Genomic DNA, 24299 nt, shown 5'->3' with positions numbered 1-24299 from the left:
AACTCCCGGCGTGTCACTGTGCTTCTGACCAAGATGATAGTGGACTAAATCTCTGAAACTCTAAGCAATGCTTTCTTTCGTAAGAGTTGTCATGGCCGGGCTGGAGAGATGGCTCAGCGGTTAAGAGCACCCGACTGCTCTTCCAGAGGTCATGAGTTCAATTCCCAGCAACCACATGGTGGCTCACAACCATCTGTAAAGAGATCCGATGCCCTCTTCTGGTGTATCTGAAGACAGCTACAGTGTACTTATATAATAAATGAATAAATCTTTAAAAAAAAAAAAAAAAAGAGTTGTCATGGCCATGGTTTCCCTTCACAGTAATAGAACAGTGACTAAGACACTTACATAATCTTTCTTGGCTCTTCTAGTTCCTATCTTGCCTCAGATTCCAAAGTAACCACCAGTCTGTTCCTTTTTCCTTTCTCCATGTAGGCCTAACTGTCCTGGAACTCCCTCTGTAGACTAAGCAGATCCACCTGCATCTGCTTCCCAAGTGCTGGGATTAGAGGTGTGCGCCGCCACCGCCTGACTGGTTTTCTGTTGCTATGGATTAGTGTTGCTTGAGGTTTATGTAAGCAAAATTACAGGATCTCACTCAGCACTCTATTTTTTTTTTAAATATAGGATGCTCTGTCTGCATGTGCACCTACATGCCAGAAGAGGACATCAGATCCCTTTATACATGGTTGTGAGCCACCATGTAGTTCCTGGGAATAAATTCAGACCTCTGGAAGAGCAGCCAGTGTTCTTAATTGTTGAACCTTCTAACCAGCCCCCAGACTGATCTTTTAAACTCAGATCTGCCTGAGCTTCTCGGGCAGCGATTCCATGCACCACTACACTTGGCTTTATCTCTTCATCTTTTAGTAGACATAAGCTGTTATTGACTGTGAGATATTACAAACTGCTTTAAACTTTTAAGTACAAGTCCTCATATGACATCTTTGAAGTGAGGTAGATTATACCACAGGTATATGTTGTAACTTAAAATTTTTCTAGAAGAACAAGTTTAAGATGCTATAATTTTGCTGTGTGAAAGTTGCTATCCCGTTGTGCATTTTCAAGTTGTTTTGCTAATACTTAAAATTTATTTTTTCGTACATCTGTAAAGACAAAGCTATTCCAGTTATTCGCTCACTGAGGAATAGAAACATTGCTCCGAGTACAGAACATTTGCATGAACAAAGTGGAGATGTTGAAGTTCGAAGAAGTTGTAGGATTAGAACATGTCGTTACAGTACCATGAACCAGTCTGTGCTATTTGATAAGCTTATAACAAAGTAAGTAAAAATGCTTAAACAAACTTGTATCTAAAACAGACTTTATCAGTGAAGGATTGTGAAATTTTACTATTTATCCTTTCTCCCCCTCCCCCGATACACATAAAACTATGTAATTGGCTGTCCTTGAACTCAGACCTCCCTGCCTTTGCCTCCCAGGTGCTAGGATGTATGCTGCCCTCCTGACCCCTCCCCTTTCTTTCCCTAGAACCCCATCCTGAACATTATAATTTATTTGATTTGTGTGAAACATACAGGAGAATGGCTGTTAGTAACCTTTATTCTATATACGTGTTTAAATTCTTTGAAAGGCGTATTGAATATTTTACCCAAATAAGTTAATGCCTCCTTGCTGAAATTCTTAATATTTTTGAAGCACTGCTGAAGCTGTACTTCAAAAGATGGATGACATGAAGAAGATGCGTAGACAGCGAATGAAGAAACTTGAAGATCTGGGCGTGTTCAATGAAACAGAAGAGGTAACTATATTTTTTCCTTAGGTGCTGATTTGACATCCCATTTAGTGAATGATCCACTTATGAGTAATAATTATTTTGTTCAGCATTTGTTGACTTGTCACAAATTACTACTACTAGAATTATAAGTTTATAGTATGTCTACACTTTAAGAATAATTAGGTTTTAATTTTTGTGTGAACATATACTAAATATTATTGGATTTTATTTAAACATTTGTAGAGTAATCTTACAATGTACACAAGAGGAAAACGAAAGGCTATTCAGCAGGCTGATGAAGAAACAACGGATAACCAAGACGGCAGTGTGGGTTAGTTTTGTTTTTATTTCATGTTTTCTGACTTCAACGTTAAGTTTGTTTTTTTTAAAGATTTACTTTATGTCTATGAGTACACTGTAGCTGTCTTCAGACACACCAGAAGAGGGCATCAGATCCCGATACAGATGGTTGTGAGCCATCATGTGGTTGCTGGGAATTGAAATCAGGACCTCTGGAAGAGAGGTCAGTGCTCTTAACCACTGAGCCATCTCTCTAGCTCCCAAAGTTTTAAGCATTTTTAACTTAGTAGGCAATAGCTTTCTTTTTTTTTTTTTTTGCTTCTTTTTTTTGGAGCTGGGGACCGAACCCAGGGCCTTGCGCGTCCTAGGCAAGCGCTCTACCACTGAGCTAAATCCCCAACCGGCAATAGCTTTCTTATTTAGATTCTGTGACACTTATTATAGTTTGTAGTGGTTAAAATTTAAAAGAAATATAGACAATACAAAAGGATAGTATGTTAGAGAAAGTAACTGAAATCAACAAATTTAAGTAGTAATTGGTTTGCTTGTATAATAAAACTACAGATAGTTTATCATACATCTCTCTATTTTAGTTAAAGTGATAAAAGTTAATTATGCTACTAAATTTGAGACTTACTATCAAAGTCTACTTTTTCTTGAGTAAAAACAGTTTCATAAAATATGTTGGTGCTATCTTACCAATATCATGAATGTATTTGTCCAACTTACATAATTCCCATCACCAGAGAACCAGAACTGTAGTTGATCGGCCATGTGGGTGCTGGGAACTGAACTCAGGACCTCTGGAAGAGCAGCCAGAGCTCTCAACCACTGAGCCATCTCTCCAGTCCCTTCACAACCCCTCATCCCCCCAGCTCTGCATCTAAGTTTTAATTCTACAATTTTTACTTCTGATTTTGAAGAATTATTAAATGCGGCAAATTCTTTATATGACTAATGGAAAGGCAGGTAAGATTTTTTAAAGACCCTTTCTCCTAACTCCCTATGTTAAAAATTGTTAACACTTTGGTGAGCGTATTGGATGTTTTTTCTTTGTAAAATTTTCATTTAATTTTGTGGGTGGTGGTAAGAGCGTATGTGGAAGTCAGAGGACAGTTGCAGTTTTCTGTCTTTGTGGGTCCTGGGAATAGAACTCATGTCGTTAGTTTGGTGGCAGTTACCCTTACCTGCTGACATCTCTCTGGCCTCCTGTTCTTAATTGTAGAGTCATCTGAAGAGGGTGAAGAGCAAGAGGATGATGATGGTGAAGATGAAGAAGATGATGAAGATGAAGAAGAAGATGGAGAAGAAGATAATCAGAAAAGATACTACCTTAGGCAGAGAAAAGCAACTGTTTACTACCAGGCTCCACTGGAAAGTAAGTACTGCAAGTGATCTTGCAGGAGACAGATTTCTATTCCCTTAATTTTACTGTCCTTTTTTTTTTCCTTTTTAAAACTTTTTTTTTAATTACACTTAAAGTATTCTGTGGAGAATATGTGTGCATGTGCCATTGTGCACATAGGTGTGCAATCAAAAGACAACTTGGGGAATCGGTTGTCTTGTAGTGTGTGAGTCTTAGGGATCATACCCTCCTCATGCCTTTACCTACTGGTTCATCTTTCCAGCCCTGTTTTTTGTTTTCTCAAAAAAAAATTTTTTTTTTAACTTTGCTAAAATGCTCATACTACTTTTATTTGAGACAGGGCATTTCTATATAGCCCAGGCTGACCTCAAACTTGGTGATCCGGGGTTGGGGATTTAGCTCAGCGGTAGAGCACTTGCCTAGCAAGCTCAAGGCCCTGGGTTCGGTCCCCAGCTCCGAAAAAAAAAACCAAAAAAACAAAAAAAAAACTTGGTGATCCCACTGCCTTGACCCTCTTAGTCTTGGGATTATAGGTGTGTGTCACCATGTTCTGGTAGTATTTTTCTTTTAATATATTGTAAATTAGATGTAAAAGGATGATTTATTCTGTTGTCATTTCTTACTATTTTGAGATTTTTGGGTGTTTTTTCCTTTTTTTACCTTATATATAGAAAGATAAGATGTTTTGACTTCTGTTATATCATACTTATTAGCTTTTATGCCTCTATAATCATAAGAATTGTGTGTGGCTAGTGTGTTTTATACTTTCTATACGTACTTTATACTTGTTTGTGAGTCTGTGTGCAGCACTTGCATGCGAGTAACCTACGAAGGCCAAAAAGGGTGTTGGTCTCCCACAGTTGGAATTCAGGTGGTTGGAAGTCACTTTGTGTGGGTGCTAGGAATGGAACCTGGGTCTCCTCTGCTAAACAAGTGCTCGGCAACTGCTCAACTCTTTCCCCAGCCCCATAACATATTCTTAATATCAACCCCACAGAAAAATAAAATGACATTAGTGAAATCTATAGATACTACTAGCATTTTCATGGATGGTAGCACCTTTGTAAATATTTAAAGGACAAAATTAGTTTTTTATATTTTCTATTACATATGCTCATACTTCTTTTTCTAGAACCTCGTCACCAGAGAAAGCCCAACATGTTTTATAGTGGCCCAGCTTCTCCTGCAAGACCAAGATACCGGTTGTCGTCTTCAGGACCTAGAAGTCCCTATTGTAAACGAATGAACAGGTTAGGTTCTGAAATGGTGATCAATTTATGATAACATAACTGTTATGACAGGATTCTAGAGTCTTTGGATTGAGTGTATTCAGATAGAGTTCTAGAATCTCATATATGGGAGAGCTCTGGTATGCACTTAGTGCTCTAATTCCCATTACCAGTGACTCCTTTTGCTTTCATTAATAGGAAGTATTAGTAACTACTTGGTAAGATAGTTTATTAGTAGCACATCGAATGTTAGATCTACTTTGATTTAGTGTATATTGTAGTTAGGCTCTATGTTAAGTAATTTACAAAGATTATTTCATTTAAAATTCACATTTAGACTGTATCCTTTTCTTTATATTTCCACAACCACAGTCTCCCTCCACGTTAAATATTCTAAGTTATACAGTTTCTAGACTGGATCATGACACTAGCCATCTTTTTCTGGATCTATTTTATAGTTTATTTCTTTTATGTTTTAGAAAAAATTGTTTTTGTTTCACCAAAGAATTTCTTTTTCTTATATATTTCAATAGTTGTTTTCCTTCCAATTTAAGTTTACAAGGATAACTATACTTATTTTCCCATCCTGAGTAGTATAAGGTTTTCTGATAAATTAGAATAACCAAGGTTTAGGAATTATTACAGTGGCCTATAAATAGAAACAAGGACAAGACTAATTAAAAATACCTATCAGGGGGTTGGGGATTTAGCTCAGTGGTAGAGCGCTTGCCTAGCAAGCACAAGGCCCTGGGTTCGGTCCCCAGCTCCAAAAGAAAGAAAAAAAAAAAAGAAAAAAAATACCTATCAGAAATAATACTGAAAGCACAATTGTCAGGGAGTCTGTAAACTGATCATGTGTTGGTCATGGAAAGCAAATGTTTTAAGTGTTGAGGAATCTTTGAGGGGAGATGGTGCTTTTTCAAGACACAGTTTTCTGTGTAGCCATGGCTGTCCTGGAACTTACTCTATGTACCAGGCTGGCCTGGAACTCAGGATCTGCCTACCTCTGCCTCCCAAGTGCTGGGGTTAAAGGTGTGTGCTACCACTGCCCAATACAGACTTAATCTCCTTTAGGAAAAATAAGTATATTTGTATTCTTGCATGTTGTAATTTTGTCAGAATCGCAAGTAGACACTCTGGGTTTCTTTCCTCATCATCCCTTTTCACCTAACTGAAGAGTAGGAGATCAGGAGGGCAGATTCTACCTGTCAGCTGCTCAAGATCTGTTATGCTTGAAAAGATACTGCATTTTCAGTATTTTCATGAGCTCATTAGACTACTGTTAAAAGCCAGACTTGGTGATTCAGTCCTCTAATCCCAGCTGGAAACTGATGCATGAAAACTGACAGTTTAAGGCCTACCTGGCCACAGAGCAATTCAATGCTAGCTCCAAAAGACCCTGTCTCCAAAAGAGAAACATATTCTTCAAAGACCACATACCCAGTGACCTGTTTCCTTAGTCTAGGCCCCACTTTGTAATGACACATTCATTTGTGAACTCATAAATGGGTTAATCCACTGAGGTCAGCATTCTCATGGTCTACTTACCTCCCAACAGTGCCACTACCTGGTGACAAGCCTTTAATAGAGAAGCCTTTGGGGTTGGAGGGTTCTTCTATTTACAAAACATAATGCCTTTTGTTGGTTACAAGGCTTTGTTGTTTATAATTTTTAGTGGTTTGTGAAATAAACTAGAAGCTACCAGTACACTAGTATTTGGCTCTTTGGAATAGATGTAGGATTGAGTTTGAACACTCTTCTGATATTTTGAGCAAGTCATTTAACCCTTGAGACTGACCCTGACTGTAAAATGAGCCTACTAATAATGTATGTTGTCAAGAACTTTGATTAAGATTAAATGAGGAGGTTGGTGGTTGTAGCTCAGTGGTAGATCATTTGCTGAATATACACAAGGATTCAGTACTCAGTAGTGGGGGCAGTAGGTGATGGGAAATAAATAATGTTAAATTGTGAAATCTGTCTTAAATCTGTGACTATATATTAACTTTACATATATGGGGATATTTCGAGTGTTGAAGGTGATGCTAAATATGCAGGTTTGTATCAGATAATTTTAGCTGCAGGACAATTACAGAAATGGTCCTGGGTATCAAGATGGTTATTTTCTCATTTATTCTGGCTTTACAAACCATTTCTCAAAACCCTAGGGATCATTTGTGTTGAAAATGACAGACTTTCCAAATGTTTACAAGGGTTATCATGTAACACATAACAAGTAACAGTATCAAGTTACTTGAACTAGTACTGCATAGTCAGGCTTTTTTTTTTTTTTTTTTTTTTTGGTTCTTTTTTTTTTTCGGTACTGGGGACCGAACCCAGGGCCTTGCGCTTCCTAGGCAAGCGCTCTACCACTGAGCTAAATCCCCAACCCCAGTACTACATAGTCAAAGATGTTCTTATTCCCACTGTCAATCACTATAGTGGTGTATAGAGACCATAAATTGCTTTGTGCTCTTTAGGGATGTGTTTTCTTTGCTGAATAGTTGTAATTAGTTCGCAGAAGCTTTTTTTTTTTTTTTTTTTTTTTTTTTTTTAATGTGTTTGGGTATTTTGCCTGTATGTATATCTGTTCACCTTTTGTATGCAATGGATCACCTGGGGCTGCTAGATTTAACAAAGATGGTTGTGAGCCACTGTGTGAGTTGTGGTGGGAATGGAACCTGGGTCCTCTGGAAGAGTGGCAAGTTCTAACCTCTAAGGCATCTCTTTACTCCAAATATTGTTTTGTTTCGTTTTGGGGTTCATTTTTGTTGTTGTTGTTGCTGCTGCTGCTGCTGCTGCTGCTGCTGCTGCTGCTGCTGCTGCTGCTGCTGGTTGTTTTTGGGGACAGAGTCTTTGGCCCTCCTAGAACTCATTCTGTAGACCAGGCTATCCTTGAATTTGCTTCTCCCTCTGCCTCCCCAGTGCTGGAATTAAAGGGATATTATATTAAAGTAATATTCTTTTCTATTTCCCAGGGTTTCATATAGTATAAGTAAACATTCTACTACTAAGGTATACTCTTAGACCTCATAGCATTTTAATAATGTTTAGTACATTTACTTAGTGTGTGATAGTGTATGCTGTGCACATGAATGTTAGAGGACAGTTTGAGGAAGTCGGTTCTCTCATTTTATGGGTCCCAGGAGGTAGTCAGCCTGGTGATAGGCACTCTTACTGGGCAATCTTGCTGACCCTTAAGTCTTTTTTTTTTTTTTTTTTTTTGGTTCTTTTTTTTCGGAACTGGGGACCGAACCCAGGGCCTTGCGCTTCCTAGGTAAGCGCTCTACCACTGAGCTAAATCCCCAGCCCCTCCTTAAGTCTTTTTTGATGGCCTTTTTCCTTCATTAATTATCTTTTAAGAAAAATAACCTGGGGGCTGGAGAGATGGCTCAGTGGTTAAGAGCACTGACTGTTCTTCCAGAGGTCCTGAGTTCAATTCCCAGCAACCACATGGTGGCTCGCAACCATCTGTAATGGGATCCGATGCCCTCTTCTGGTGTGTCTGAAGACAGCTACCGTGTACTTATATACCTAAAATAAATAAATCTTTAAAAAAGAAAAAGAAAAAGTACCTAGCACTTAAAGACTTTATGATATTGAAAATGCATGCCCAGCCAGTCCTAGTGCTGTGTACCTTTACTTGTAGCACGTGGGAGGCAGATCTCTGAGTTTAAGGCCAGCCTGGTCCACAAAGTGAGTTTTAGCTAAGCAAGCACTACATAGAGAGACTCTGCCTCAAGATTAAGAAGTCATAGCCTGTGTTGTCTTTTATCTTAATGAGCATTTGATGGTCAGCTCTAATACAATCTCTTGTTTTTCTTCTCTTTCTCTTGGTTGTATCTTTAACATCAAAGGATTCAGCCAACAAAGCTTTATTTCACTGTTTTATTTATTTTTATTTTTTGTTGATGTTGATACTAAATATGGAGGTTTGTACTATATAATTGTAGCTGCAGGATGATTACAGAAAGGGTCCTGGGTATGTAGATAAGTTATTTTCTCATTTATTCTGGCTTTACAAACCATTTCTCAAAACCCTAGGGATCATTTGTGTTGAAATCACAGATTTTTGGGAATGTTTACAAGGGTTACCATTTAACACATAGCAAGTAACAGTATCATCTTAAGTTTATATTATGTATAATAAAAGTTTATTTATTTATTTATTTTAGATCATTGGCTATTTCAGATACTTAAGTCCTCTGCCCCCTTTTCTGTTTTTTTCATTGTGATTCCAATTTCACTATTTAGGCGAAGGCATGCCATCCACAGTAGTGATTCTACTTCCTCCTCCTCCTCCTCTGAAGATGAATGCTTTGAGAGGAGAAGAAAAAGGAACCGAAATAGAGCTATTAACAGGTGAGCTCTGAGCCTGGTGTGGGGGCTCACACCTTTAATTCAAGCACTTTGGGGCCGAGATCAGACCAGCCTGGGCTCTGTGTCTCTGAGCCTGATCTCAGCAAACAAAATATTGGGAGAGGGAGGTAGAATGGATGAGTTCTACATTGATGACTTTTAAAACTACCAAATGTATTTTTAAAATATTTTTTCTTACAATTATATATGCATTATATGTCAGCTTATGCATACATGCATGCCATGGTTTGCCTTGGAGGTTAGAGGATTGATTTAGTTGGTTTCTCCTTCCACTGTGTGGGTTCCAGATACTAAACTTACATTGTCAGACTTGACATTGCTTCTGAAACATTGCTGGCCTCAAATACCTTTTTATGGCTGATGAGAAAGAATAATTTAGGAATAATACGTACAGCTTAGCTGATTAAAAGGTTGCACCAGACATTAATACAAAGCCAACTCCTGCCTTATCAGAAATATCTACAGTTGGAACAGATGGTAGAACTGAACATGGTTACTGAAACAGGAGGGTTGGGTGGCTGGATTGGTTGGTTGATTGTTGTTCTTGAGACAAGGTCTGATGTAGCTCACGCTGGCTTGGAACTTGCTGTGAACGGCTTAGGATCTTGAACTCTCTAATTTCCCAAGTGCTGGCAGGCACCTGCCACCATGCCAAGCAGCACATACGTGATGGCTCACTGGCTATGTCCCATAGTCCCAAGTCTCCACTTGGTTTTCAGGCAGGACCGGTCTCACTGACCTAGAGCTCATCCTTGGGGCTAACTGGATTGCTCTGGAGAATCCTTTTCTCTACCTCCAGGGTCCTAAGATTACAGAGGGCCTGCCGCCTCTGCCCATAGTTTAGTAGACTTGGGTATTAATAGGTTTTAATAGAACTAAATCAATCTTGTCCTCTGCTTTGGCAACAAGCACTTTACCCACTGAGCCATTTTCCCCAGCCCCAAACATTTTTTAATGAGTAATATTGTAACATGGAATTTAGAGAGAAGGATGATTTGATGTGTGTCTTTATATGTGTGTGTGTGTGTGCGTGTGTTTTTTAATAGGTGCCTCCCACTAAATTTTCGGAAAGATGAAATAAGAGGAATTTATAAAGATCGAATGAAAATTGGAGCAAACCTTGCTGATGTTGATCCAATGCAACTGGATTCTTCAGTGAGTATTTTAAAATTTGTGCTTGACTTGAGGTGTATTTTCAGTTACTTTGTCTTACAGGTAAATAAAACTTTTTTATCAGAAACTTAAATTTTTATCTATATTTTAAAAGCAAAAATCTTTGGGGAATTGGAGAGATGGCTCAGCATTTAGAGCATTTGTGCTCTTAGAGAGGACCTGAGTTTAATTCCCATCATCCACATGATGACTTACATATAAAATAAACATTAAAAATATCTTTGGAATACTATTGTTAATCAGTTGATGTGGGTTGATTGTGAAGACATAAGGCAGTGTTGTTGTTTTCTTTTTTTTTTTTTTTTCGGAGCTGGGAACCGAACCCAGGGCCTTGTGCTTGCTAGGCAAGCGCTCTACCACTGAACTAAATCCCCAACCCCAGTGTTTTAATTTTAATTAAGATCTGTGTCCTGTTTCACTGCAGGTGCGATTTGATAGTGTTGGCGGCCTGTCCAGTCACATTGCAGCTCTAAAAGAGATGGTGCTGTTTCCCTTACTTTATCCAGAAGTCTTTGAAAAGTTTAAAATTCAACCTCCAAGGTAATATAAAAATGCTTTTACTTATAGCCACAGTGTGTGCAGTGCTACTGTTACTTCTCTTGACTTTTTTTTTAAGATTTAATTATTTATTCCATATAAGTACACTGTAGCTGTCTTCAGACACACCAGAAGAGGGCATCAGATCCCATTACAGGTGGTTGTGAGCCACCATGTGGTTGCTGGGATTTGAACTCATGATCTCTGGAAGAGCAGTCAGTGCTCTTAAAGGCTGAGCCATCTCTACAGCCCTCTTGACTTCTTTTTTACTTAAATTGTGTGTGTGTTAGAGTTGTGGGTGCAGGTGCACATGTAAGCATGTGGAGGCCAGGTGTCCACAATACTTACCTTGAGACCATCACTCACTGAGTCTGGAGCTAGGCTGGCCATCCAACAAGCTGGAGCAGCCCTCCCTCATCCTCCCACCAGCCCTGGGGTTACAGGTGTACACATGACCACAGTCAGCTTTTGCATGTGTTCTGGGGATTTGAACTCAGGTGTGCATGTCTGTGCAGCCAGTGCTTTTACTGGCCCAGCCATTTCCCTAGTCCTCTTAAGTATGAGTATGCTACCTGTCTGGGAGTGCCTGTGGAGGCCAGAAGAGGTCATTCGAGCCATAGGGCTGGAGTTACACTGTTGTGAGCCATGAGACTTGAATGCTAGGAACCAAGCTCTAGTCTTCTGGAAGAGCATCTTCTGGTGCCCCTAATCACAAGCCTGGTGCAACCTGGTGTCCATAGAACTGTGGTGGAAGGAGAGAACCAGTTCCATAGAGTTATTCTCTAGTCTACACACAGAATCACTAATGATTTTTTTTAAACCAACACACACAAATTTTTTATATGTCTCCTTAAAATACTATCTTATCCATATAAAAAATCAAGAGAGAATTGCGTGATTGTGTTGTATGACTGCATATGCAAGGTAAGAGAATCACATACAATGTGCACAATCAGGTAATAAAGGAAAATGTTTCAATTAAAGGGATCCTTTAAGTTTTCGTATTGTGTTGATACTAACTCTCAGAGTTTTAACTTGTACTTTGTATAATGAAACCTTCAGATTAATGTTTTAAATTAACTAATTAAAATGGTTATGAGATAGGTTCTTTTGTTTCTGTAGTCTACCTTTTAATTTAATACTGAAAGCTTTTATCATATTTTGCAGAGGTTGTTTGTTTTATGGACCACCTGGAACTGGAAAAACACTGGTTGCTAGAGCACTTGCCAATGAGTGTAGTCGAGGGGATAAAAGAGTGGCGTTTTTCATGAGGAAAGGTGCTGATTGTCTGAGTAAATGGGTAGGAGAATCTGAAAGACAGCTACGATTGCTATTTGATCAGGTGATTTTTACCTATGTGGATTTTCCTTTTTTTATAATGACAGAATAAAGTTTATTTGGGCCTATGGTTCTAGAGGGATAAGAGTCTATCACAGTGGTTGGCACAGCTGCAAGTAGCGGGCATGGTGCAGAGATGGAAATCTGGGAGTTCACATCTCGAAAATCTCTTGGACTGCTTTCACTCCTGTGTACAGCTGTCCTTGTCAGGTGTCCTCACAGTTCTGACATCACTAACATCCTGGGATCTCCATTGCAATCTAGGCTTCACTTTCACAGTTTTATAGAATGGTCTTTCAACATGTTGCCCACTGCGGGCAACTCCCTCATGCAGGCACTCCCTCCTCTGCCACGTGGGTTTGAGAACTCAGACCTCATAAGGAGGAGTGGATTGTTTGTTTGGCAATGTGGAAACAATGGTAACTAACTCTTCCCTGACACCTTTCTGCTTCATAGGCCGGGTTGTATTGACAGTGTAGTGTAAAATACTAATATTCTGCTTCACTGGGGCACACTGCTGGAGAGTTTTATGGTTGGCTGGTTAGTTTTGGTTGGTTGTTTAGGTAGGGTCCTTCTATATAACCCTGTGTTCATTATGAAATTAGATCTGCCCTAGCTACTAGAATATTTTAGATATTTCAAGATAAAAATGCAAATAAAATTAATTATATTAATATAATGTATGTATGTAAAGTTCTAAAAATTTTGGAATTTATATTAGTCCTATGAACAGTATTATAAATGACAAACTGGCAAGCAAGGTTGAATGAAAATAGATTGTATATATTACAATTTATAAGTTATATATTTATAATAAATTTGAGTGAAAATGAATTGGATCTCTTTGATTAAATATATTTGCATATTTTTATGGTAACATTGGACTACTGGACCCTCTTTTAGGCCTATCAGATGCGCCCAGCAATTATATTCTTTGATGAAATCGATGGTCTGGCTCCAGTACGATCTAGCAGGCAAGATCAGATTCACAGGTAAACATGATTAAGTTGTTATATAAAAGATAAGAATTATATGGTAAGCAAGAACTCAGCCCACAGAGTTAACTGAGTGGGATTCATGCGGGCCTACACAGATTAGGGTTCTATGAATATATATTATGGTTGTATAGCTCAGTGTTCTTCTGGAATTCTAACAGTGTGAGTGAGGGCTGTCTCTGACTCTTGCTTGCCTTTGGGACCCTTTTTATCCTACTAGGTTACCTTGTCCAGCTTTGATGTGACAATATGCTCGGTCATAGTGCTTGTCATGCCATGTCTGGCCCCTGGAAGGCCTGCTGTTTTATGAAGGGAGGTGGAGGGGGGACTGGTGGGAGGGGCAGGAGGGCAAACTGCAGTTAGGATATAATATATAAGAAAAGGATAAAAAGGAAAATTTTTAAAAAAAATTAAGATACTATATTTATATGAAAAATATAAGTCATGAAAGAAACCCAAATACATATTCATATCTATATAGACATAGATATAGATTTTTTTAAAGTTAACCTGTTTTGAGTATCAGGTTATTATCAATACACTTTTAAAAGTCTTGGTTATAGATTTATTGTGTGATGCAGGCATTGATAATAACAAGGCTGTGTATAGAATGTGGCTGACCTAGCCAATTATCTGTAGTTCTAGCCTGTCTACAACTAACACCCGAGAATTAGATTTTCTTTATTAAGTTTTATGTTCAATATTACATATCTTAAATGTTGCCAATTAATTCAGACACTCCCCCCCCTTTTTTTTTTAAGATTTATTCATTTATTATATATAAGTACACTAGCTGTCTTCAGATATACCAGAAGAGGGCATCGGATCTCTTTACAGATGGTTGCGAGCCACCATGTGGTTGCTGGGAATTGAACTCAGGACCTCTGAAAGAGCAGTCGGTGCTCTTAACCACTGAGCCATCTCTCCAGCCCCCCTACTTTCCCCCTTTTAAACTTTCAGTAGTAATTCAAAAATGCAAGGGCTAATTCTGGGGCCTTAAACATTTTGTGCAAGTACTTCACCACTGAGATATATTCCTAACTTTCAGGTGCTGTCTTAGTCACTGACTGTTGCTGTGAAGAGACACCATGACCAAAGCAACTCTTTAAAAGGAAAAGCATGGGGTTGAGGATTTAGCTCAGTGGTAGAGTGCTTGCCTAGCAAGCGCAAGGCCCTGGGTTCGGTCCCCAGCTCCAGAAAAAAAAAAAAAAAAAGGAAAATCATTTAAATGGGGGCTTGCTTACAGCCTAAGATTAGTCTGTTATGTTAGGGAACATGGTGGCTTGCTGGTAGGCACTGGAGAAGTAGCTGAGAGCTTTACATTCATGATCCACAAGCAGCAGAAAGGGACTGGATCTTAAATGGGCTTTTGAAACCCCAAAGCCCACCACTCCCAGTGACACACTTCCTTCAACAAGGCCATACCTCCTAATCCTTTCAAAAAGTTCCAACTCTCCTTGATGTCTTAAGCATTCACATACAAGAGTCTGAGGGGCATTTTTATTCAAACTACCACGGGTACCTGGGTCAAATAAAAATATCTCAGTAATTTTACAGGTTTTAGAATACCAAACCTCATTTTAAAGGAAAAAAAAAAATGAGCAGTATGTGGTGGCACTTGCCTTTAATCCTAGCACTCAAGAGGCAGAGAGACCGGAGGATCTCTGATTTCAAGGCCAGCTTACTCTACAAAGTGAGTTCCAAGTGAGCCAGGAATAATAGAGAAACCTTGCCTTGAGCAAACAAACAGGAAGATAGAAAGGTTGTACTTTTTTTTTTTTAATGAAAATGAGGACATGATTGATACTAGGTATGGTTGAATAGGGTTATATTGTAGATAGGAGGTAGAGTTCATCCAGAGTCCAGACTGAACCAGGCAATGAGTATAGAGACAGGAAGAACCAAGAGAGTAAGAGGAGACAGGCAAAGTAGCCAAGATCAAACTGGCCAGGAGCCAAGTGGCCAAGTAGCTGGATCATATAGGAATCAGAAGCTGGGGAATGGGAAGCCCAGCCCCTGGGCTGGAGAGAGGGTTAGGGTAGAGACGGACTGAGGATTACTGGGAGGAGTCACAGATACTGAGTGAGCGTTTCTTTGTCATTTGACACTTTTTTTTCCAAGACTGGAAGGGAGCAAAAAATCTACCCCAAGTCTAAATTAGTTAGCTTTTTTGTTCGTTTGAAATCTTTTTCTTTGAGGTACTAGGGACTGAACCCAAGGCCTCCTCCTCAGCCATAAGTTATTTTCAGTCCTAGTTCAGCTTTAGTATTTCAGAGCTTCTTTCCAATGGCCTCACAAATTACATGTAATTGACAAAACATGTGATGTTTTTGAGATACCAGAAAGCATATTTACCTGCCTTCATGTGTGCCAGTGGTTTTATATATAATGTAGAAAAAAATGACATAATAATATAATTGATAGGTAGGTTTTGACTGTCCGTCCATCCTTCCTTCCTTCCTGCTTTCCTTCCTTCCTTCCATCCTTCCAGCAAAACATGATTTCTCTGTGTAGCCCTGGCTAGCCTGTAGACTAAGCTAGTTTCAAACTAGCCTCCTGTGTGCTGGGATTAAAGGTGTGTGCTACCACACATAGCTCAAGTTTTCCCCCTCTTTAAAAGGAGACTTGTTACTATTAAACCAGTAAAGTTACTCTATGAGGTATTATTTTGACCCAGATACCCCCTTACACACCTGGGATGGCTTGACTATGAATGCCCAGTATCTATTCTACTTTGTTTATTACTTTGTTTGCCATTGTACACATGAGTTGTTGTATGGTTTTTAGGTAATTTGTCCTATATGAAAGTCCTCGTATTTTTTCATGTTATATATAGTCTTGATTTGGAACTTTCAAGTCCCTGTGAAATATGCTTTATAAAAGTTGCGTCCAGGATCCATTTGTGGCTCTAAAGATTACTTTGTCGGTCTTTTTTTTTTTTTTTTTTTCCTGGTCCTGGGGACTGAGCACACAGCCTTGCATATATTATTAGGTAAACACTTTACCCCTAACTACGTACATCCCAGCCTTGATTTCAGTGTATTTGTTTTTAATTTTTTAAATGTATGCATCTGTGCACGTGGTGCTCACATGCATTTATGTGGAAGCCAGAGGAGGATGTTGAATGTCATTCGCTTTCCACTTCACATTTTTTGTGTGTATGTGCACTTGTGCATGTATGTGGACAAGCTGTTTGGGGATGCATGTGGAAGTTTGTGGTTGATGTTGTAAATCATCTCGAAAGCTCCTCTTTTTGCTTTATTGAGATAGGGTCTCTCATTTTATCCTTGAGCTCACCACTTAGCTAATTACTTGCCAACTTGTGGAGGTCCCATGTCTTAACCTTATGAGGTGGAATTACAGGCAAGTTTGCAACACTCACCAGTAATTAAATGAATTCTGGAGATCTGAACATCAATCCTTGTGCTTGCAAAGCAAGCACTTTCACTACTGAGCCAAATCCTCACCCCCACCCCCCACGTTAGTTTTTGAGACATGTTCTCTCATTGAAACTCACTGACTAGACTGACTAAGGCCAGTAAGCTTTGATGGTTCACTTGTCCCTGCTTCACAGTGCGTAGGTGATAAGCATACTCAGTGATACCTGGCTTCTGTGGAATGCTGGGGAATTGGAACTCAGGTCCTCTTTTTTTCAGCATGGGTTCTTAACCCCCTGAACCATCTCTCTAGAATCCCTATGTTTTGTTTTGTTTTTCATTGAAAAATAGCTAAGTGCCATAAGAAAACTCATTTGCATGTTTATACATTAAAATAAACCTTACCAAAAGAAATATTGAATGATTCTTTGTCCATAATACTAATTTGGTTTGTTTGTTTTGTTTTATGTTTAGTTCTATTGTTTCAACCCTGTTAGCTCTTATGGATGGTTTGGACAGCAGAGGAGAAATTGTGGTCATTGGAGCTACCAACAGACTAGATTCCATAGACCCTGCTTTACGAAGGCCTGGTCGATTTGACAGAGAATTCCTTTTCAGTCTACCTGATAAAGATGTAAGAAAAGTTTCCTTGCTTTCTATCATTAACAGTTTTGTAGTTCGTGCCGGTGCAGATGAGGAGGTCAGAGAACAACTTGGGAGTAAGTTTCCTTTGTGCTGTGTGGTCCTGTGGATGGACCTCAGCTCAGCAGGCCTGCTTGTAAGCTTTAACCAGCTGAGCTGTTTTCCACTCCCAGTAATGAGTAGTTCTGATACAGTAAAAATGGAAGATGTTAGTTTTGTATTATGAGCTTATGATTATTCAAAAGAACTCAATAGAGGTTAATTTATTATCATTAAGCATATCCTTCTCCAACTGCTTTTACAATGGTTTTCTGATGAGTCCTTGGCCAGCTCGTTAGCTTTGCCTTCTTCCAGAACACTATTGTACTGCAGTAGTTAGGCCAACCACTTAGTGCTTTTGAGAAGCATGTGGTAAAATATGAGTAGAGCTGTCTAGAATGATGGTTCAGGGTTGAGAGTGCTTACTTACAGCTATTTCAGAGGACTGGAGTTAAGTCCTCTTAACTCCAAGATGCACATCACATGACTCAGGACCACCTATAACTCAAACTGGGAAATCCAACACCCTCCTCTTGAACTCAAAGAAGGCATTTGTACTCAGGTGCATATACCCACTCAAAGAAAGTTAAAATATATATTCTTAGCAAATAAGTAGAGCTGTCAGTATCCTCATTTCTTAATGTGCTCATGAATGAATAATGCTGTTTAATTTTTTAATTTACATAAATAATGAATATAAAACTTGGGTACATTAAATAGAAATTGCTTCATTTTGTTAAATACTTACAGGTGTGCCCCCCCCCCCATTTTCATGGTCTCATATTTCTATTTGTATTAAGTTTTGGTTACTTTAAAATTTTAGATAATCAAAAGTATTAGATTCAAGTATTTCTTACTGGAGTAACTTAATGGTTACAAATTTTAAAAATTAAAAGAGAAGGGTTTTTTTCCCCCATAGGCTCGAAAAGAGATTCTGAAGATTCATACAAGAGATTGGAATCCAAAACCAGTGGACATGTTTTTAGAAGAACTAGCAGAAAACTGTGTTGGTAAATGTGTTTTTGAGCATGTGTGAAAAATATTCTGTTCACTTCAGGTCTTGCCTTAAAGTTTAGATTTAAAAGGCTGGAGGGATGGCCTAATGGGTAAAGGTGCTTAGAATTAAAACCTGGTGACCTGAGTTCAAAGACAATGAAAGTGGAAGGGAAGAACTTGACTCCACAAGGGTATCCTCTGACCTCCACATACTCATGTTCACACATAACAAAGACGCAGAGGGAGCCAGATGTACTAGCACGTATTGGCAGTGCTGGTAGTAGGAAACAAAAGACATACTGCAAGTGTGTGGCCATCCCGGACTGCACAGGAGGAAAGGGCTGATCTGAAAGGGGAACACAGTGGATTTGTTTTCCATCTCTTTTGTGTGTTTACTTACAAGATCCTAGATATTAAAGAATAGATACTTGTCCAAGTGTGGCGACCTATCTCTGTATCCCAGTCACTTGGGAAACTGAGGCAGGATTGTCTTTAGTCTAAGACGATGTTAAGTATAGTATCAGGTCAGCCATGAGTATATAATTGTCCTTAGTCTCAAAAAAAATTTATAAAAATAAAATCGAGGAGTAGAGAGGTAGCTTAGTGTTACAAGTCCATAATGCTCTTTCAGAGGTTCCAAGTTCTGTTTCCAGAACCTTGTCAGGTGGCTCACAACTCCTGTAGCTCTTGCTCTGGGCAGGAATCCAGTGCCCTTTGCTGGCCTCCATGTGCATCTCTGCACTGTAACATACATACCTCCATACCTCCACATGGTGTAAACATAGGTAAGCCTTTTTTTTTAATGGACAAATTGATCATTGAGGGAATTTGAGAGCAGCATAGACATGAAAATAGTAATAGCCCTGTGAATTACGGAGAACTAATTGAGATAAAGTCCTGCAGAGTTTGAGCCAGTTTTGAAAGATCACACAGTAAATGACTAGAATTTGAGCTTTGGGTGACATACACCTTTAATCCTAGGAGCCCAGGAGCAGAGGCAGGTGGGTCTCTAAATTTAAGATCCTAGGCCTGGTTTACAGAAGAGTTCTGTGCCAGCCAGAACTACACAGAGAGATCCTGTCTCAGAACAACACAAGGGAATTCTTGCTCTTAATCCTTCTGTACTTAGTGCTTGCATATTTCATTCAAAAGTTACTGATTTGTTGCTGCCATCTAAGTTCACTTTATGAGTGATAAATTTTAGTTTTGTTACCTGTAAATATTCTAATAAAAGATATAATTTACATTTTTCTTTTAATCATGACCGCCAGTAATTTGAGGGTTTTGTTCTTCTCCCCCCCACCCCCACCCTGGGTTGATGGTTCTAGGATACTGTGGTGCAGATATTAAGTCAATATGTGCCGAAGCTGCTTTATGTGCCCTGCGTCGACGGTACCCTCAGATCTATACCACCAGTGAGAAACTACAGTTGGATCTCTCTTCAATTAATATCTCAGCTAAGGATTTTGAGACAGCTATGCAAAAGATAATACCAGCTTCCCAGAGAGCTGTGACATCACCGGGACAGGCACTGTCTGCCATTGTGAAACCACTTCTGCAAAATACTGTTCATATGATCTTAGAAGCCCTACAGAAAGTGTTTCCACATGTGGAAGTTGGAACAAACAAAGCTTTAAATTCAGGTATAAAACTTGATTGACCATTGAAAGCCAAAAAGAATGAGAAAGAAAAAATTACTAATGGACAGGGGGTTTTTTTTGTTTTATTCTGCAGATGTTTCTTTCCCTTTGCTAGAGAGTGATTTGGCATACAGTGATGATGATACACCGTCAATGTATGAAAATGGACTTTCTCAAAAAAATTTTAATCAGGCAAAAGAAAATTTAAATTTTCTTCATTTAAATAGGTATGTTTTCCTTGCAAATGAATGTTTTAGTATGTAAAAGTGAGGGTTTTTTTTTTTTTTTCAAGGTAAAATATGCCAGCTAATCGGCTTTTTTTTTCTCTCTCTCTCTTTCTTTCTTTCTTTCTTTCTTTCTTTCTTTCTTTCTTTCTTTCTTTCTTTCTTTCTTTTTTTCGGACCTGGGGACCAAACCCAGGGCCTTGCACTCTACCTCTGAGCTAAATCCCCAACCCCCCTTTTTTTTTTTTTTTTTTTAAAGATTTATTTATTATGTATAAGTACATTGTACTTATCCTCAGACACACCAGAAGAGGGCATCAGATCTCATTACAGATGGTTGTGAGCCACCATGTGGTTGCTGGGAATGGAACTCAGGACCTCTGGAAGAGTAGACAGTGCTCTTAACCACTGAGCCATCTCTCCAGCCCTAATCAGCTTTGTAATTAAGTTAAAATGTTAGGGCTGGTAAGAAGACTCAGTTGTTTAAACGCTTGCATTACAAAAATGAAAGTCTTAAGTTCAGTCCCTAAAGCCCATAAAATTTGTAGGAATGGTGTAATTCCAGTACTGGGAAGGCAGGATCCCTGGGGCTCACTAGCCACCCAATCTAACCTAATCAGTGAGGTCCAATGAGAGACCCAGTCCCAATTGAGGTAGCTAGTGTTCCTCAGGATGACATCTGAAACCGTCCGGTAGCCTGCCCTACACAAGCACTTGTACCCACACACATTATACACTTACATTAAAAAGTATCAAAGTTTGAGTATGAAGAGATTGGCTAAGAATTAAGAGCACTGATTGCTCTTTGTGAGGACCTTGGATTCAATTCCCAAAACCCGTATCACAGTTCATAACCATCTGTAACTCTTAGTTCCAGGAGACATGACATAATCTGGCTTCCATGGGCACTGCATGCAGGTGGTGCAGATGTGCATTTAGCACTCATGCACATAGATAAAATTTTGAAGGTTTTTTTTTTTTTTTTTTAATAATCAAATTTTGGCCAGGTATAGTGCATGTCTTTAATCCCAGCACTTGGAAAACAGAGGCGGGTGAATCTCTTAAGAGTTTGAAGCCAGCCTAGTCTATATTATTAAATTCCAGAACAGCCAGAGCTACATAGCGAAACCCTGTCTTAAAAAAGAAGAAAAGATCAAAATTCATTGTTGCTGCTGTCATTATGATTTAAACTGTTCTTAAATCTGGGACAGTTATTTTTGAGAAACTTGGCCCTGTTATATAATTGGCTAGTCAAATAGACAAGACTTCTGAAGATTTGTAATTGACAATTTAAAGGAATTATTCAGATTTCCCCCCAAATGCATCTTATTAACTTTTTTTCTTTATTTAGAAATGCCTGTTACCAGCCTATGTCTTTTCGACCAAGACTATTGATAGTGGGAGAACCAGGATTTGGACAGAGTTCTCACTTGGCACCAGCTGTAATCCATGCTTTGGAAAAATTTACTGTATATACATTAGACATTCCTGTTCTTTTTGGCATTAGTACTACATCTCCTGAAGAGGCATGCTCACAAGTAAGTTTTCCAACCAATAAAGTTATCAGATAAAAAGTCATTCAGAGACAAATTCTAGAGAGTTGACTTTCTCTTTTTTTTTCTTTAATTTTTTATATTTATTTAATATAAATGAATACATTGTAGCTGTCTTCAAACACACCAGGAGAGGGCATCAGATTCCATTACAGATGGTTGTGAGCCACCACGTGGTTGCTGGGATTTGAACTCAGGGCCTCTGGAAGAGCAGTCAGTGCTCTTAACTGCTGAGCCATCTTTCCAGCCCCTGAGTTTTTTGTTTTTTGTTTTTAAACTTGAACTTTTTGTCGTGACAAAGCTCTGATTGTCTTCAGCTCACGTGGTAGACCAGGCTGGCCTCAAACTGCATTCCTATGCCTCTCGAGTGCTGGGACTAAAGATGTGCCCCACCATGCCCAACAAACTTGAACTTTTAAAAAAACTTATTTTTACTTAAAGCTTACAAAGTAATAAAATTGTTTAGTTATTAAATAATATACATTTTATCTACTACTTAACATTTTTAAGACCTTGGATGAGTTATTAGATCTCTCTTTTTTCCTGTTTGCAAGATATGAGAAAATTTGCATATTGTAGGAATTGATATACTTAAAACAATTATTAGTTTTTAGTCAGTACACAAATATTTTGCTCTTTCTATTGTTGACATGTTTAAACTTAATTGGTTGATATAAAAATATTTTATATTTGTACAGCAGAATAGCCTTGTAGATTTCTTGCTGTTTCCTAGTTGCCTAGATACATTCTTTTCTCCCAAATAAAGCATTTATTAAACACTTCAAAATGTTTGTGAGGGTTTTTGGACAAGCATTCAAATTCAAGAAATTTGAAGGTTTTATATAAGAATTCTGGGATATTACTATGGCGCTAATTTTACTAATGTGCTGACTTTGAAACCTAATATAATTTTTTTTAATGTCTTATTAGATGATTCGTGAAGCTAAGAGAACAGCACCCAGCATAGTCTATGTCCCGCATGTCCACTTGTGGTGGGAAATCGTTGGCCCGACACTCAGGGCCACGTTCACAACATTATTACAGAATATCCCTTCGTTTGCTCCAGTGTTACTGCTTGCAACCTCTGAGAGACCATACTCCGCTCTGCCTGAAGAGGTAATTGGGGGGTGCAGAAGAGTTATCGTATATTAAGATAACTTACGTGAAAGCTCATGTGCTACTGAGGTAAATGAAACAATATGGAGCAGTCTTTATCAGGTATACCATCAGTAGCTGTCTGTGCTGTGTGTTCACTGTTTAGAATGTACATGTCCCTGACCAGTAATTTGTAGGGAAATATCATGTGCCTAGTACTAAGATTTTCATTTAGTTATTTTGTCTTCTGGGCACAGTGTGGTCCACTCATAAATGGTACTTGTGTTCAGATTCTCTTTTTCTGTATTATAAAGTCAGTGAAATATTCCAGTAGTTGTGCGGCACACAGTAAGGAATTATTTCAGTTTGCTTTTGTCTTTGTGTGTGTGTATCTGTCTAACTGTCTGTTCTGCATGCTTCCCTTCAACCCCTCACAGGGTTTCTCTTGTCCTGGAACTTGCTTTATGGGCCAGGCTCACCTCAAACTCAAGAGACCCACCTGCCTCTACTTCCCAAGTGCTAGGATTAAAGGTGTACGCCACCACCACCACCCTGCATCTTCTCTTATTTGTAAATGAATACTTTGTGTGGATATAAATAAATCATTCAGCTTTGAACCTTGTGTATTAGTGATTGGATCATAATGTATGTAAGGATATTTCATTTTTACTCGAGGCAGTATAAGCACTGGGCTTATCTGTAATAGAATACTTGAATCCATACCTAGTGTACTGAAAAGAGAAAGGTACTGGAAGTGGGATAGCTATTTCATTCATGGATAGTTTGATTCTCATCGTGGATACAAAGATCAGAAATAATGTCATCAGTGAAATACAAAGTTTTAGGAATCCCCAAAAGACAATCCAGTGGGATTAGGTTGGTAAAAGTATATCTAATTAAATTTGTACATGAGGGGTTGGGGATTTGGCTCAGTGGCAGAGCGCTTGCCTAGGAAGCGCAAGGCCCTGGGTTCGGTCCCCAGCTCCGAAAAAAAGAACCAAAAAAAAAAAAAATTTGTACATGAATTGAAAGATAGAAATGATGTTGTACTCTGAATTAGTACCAGGAGGAACTTGAGGGGGCTCTTGGGCACTCTGGGATCATTGGCTTTCTTACTGGGCAGCCCTAGCTAAGCTGGAACTTAACATGTAGACCAAGCCGTCCTTAAACTCACAGAGTACTAGAATCAAAGGCACATATCACCCACCATACCTAGTGACATTTGTATTGTCTACAAATCTTGACTTTGTGAATAGTGGTTTCAGTTATTGGTATATAAATCTTAGCATTGTCCCTTTCATTTCCTTAGAATGTATGCCTAGAAATGGAATTGTTTTGTGCTTAACTTTTTGTAGAACCATATTGTTTTTAACAAAGGTTGAGCCATTTTGTGTTCCTGCACTGTTGAGCAGTACTTACTTTATGCTGTTATTTTTGAACATTGATTCCCACTTCATGTCTGTGGGTTGTGAGACTTAATTAAATAACCTTAGTAAACCCATTGCATAATTAGTATAATAACATACTATATTCTAGTTGGAGTCTAAAGATGATCTGATATTTGGTTACTAATTTAGCACATCTATTCATACTTAATTCTGTGTGTATGAGTGCCCTGCCTGCTTGCATGCTTGTAGAGGCCAGAATGTGGCATTAGATTCTCCCAGACCTAGAGTT

At 38.7% G+C, this 24299-nt stretch overlaps 1 protein-coding gene across 5 annotated transcripts in view; it reads left to right on the top strand.

The window, feature by feature from the left end:
- Positions 1-24299, top strand: part of Atad2 (ATPase family, AAA domain containing 2) — a 41847-nt gene that overhangs the window by 6308 nt on the left and 11240 nt on the right. Inside the window, exons 4-20 of one of the 5 annotated variants that reach the window (XM_087557381.1) lie at positions 1115-1283; positions 1660-1762; positions 1982-2069; positions 3264-3416; positions 4537-4654; positions 8888-8995; positions 10060-10168; positions 10611-10726; positions 11891-12065; positions 12965-13053; positions 16908-17067; positions 18034-18124; positions 19439-19753; positions 19845-19977; positions 21326-21512; positions 22458-22643; positions 23060-23239. In XM_087557381.1, coding sequence (XP_087413507.1) covers positions 1115-1283; positions 1660-1762; positions 1982-2069; positions 3264-3416; positions 4537-4654; positions 8888-8995; positions 10060-10168; positions 10611-10726; positions 11891-12065; positions 12965-13053; positions 16908-17067; positions 18034-18124; positions 19439-19753; positions 19845-19977; positions 21326-21512; positions 22458-22643; positions 23060-23200 — 2441 coding nt within the window. In that variant the 3' untranslated portion in view covers positions 23201-23239. 5 annotated transcript variants of the gene reach the window in all.

Source organism: Rattus norvegicus, chromosome 7, assembly GCF_021556685.1.
Source record: "Rattus norvegicus strain SHRSP/BbbUtx chromosome 7, alternate assembly SHRSP_T2T, whole genome shotgun sequence".
NCBI lineage: Eukaryota > Metazoa > Chordata > Mammalia > Rodentia > Muridae > Rattus > Rattus norvegicus.
This window is presented reverse-complemented; position numbering and strand designations above follow the sequence as displayed.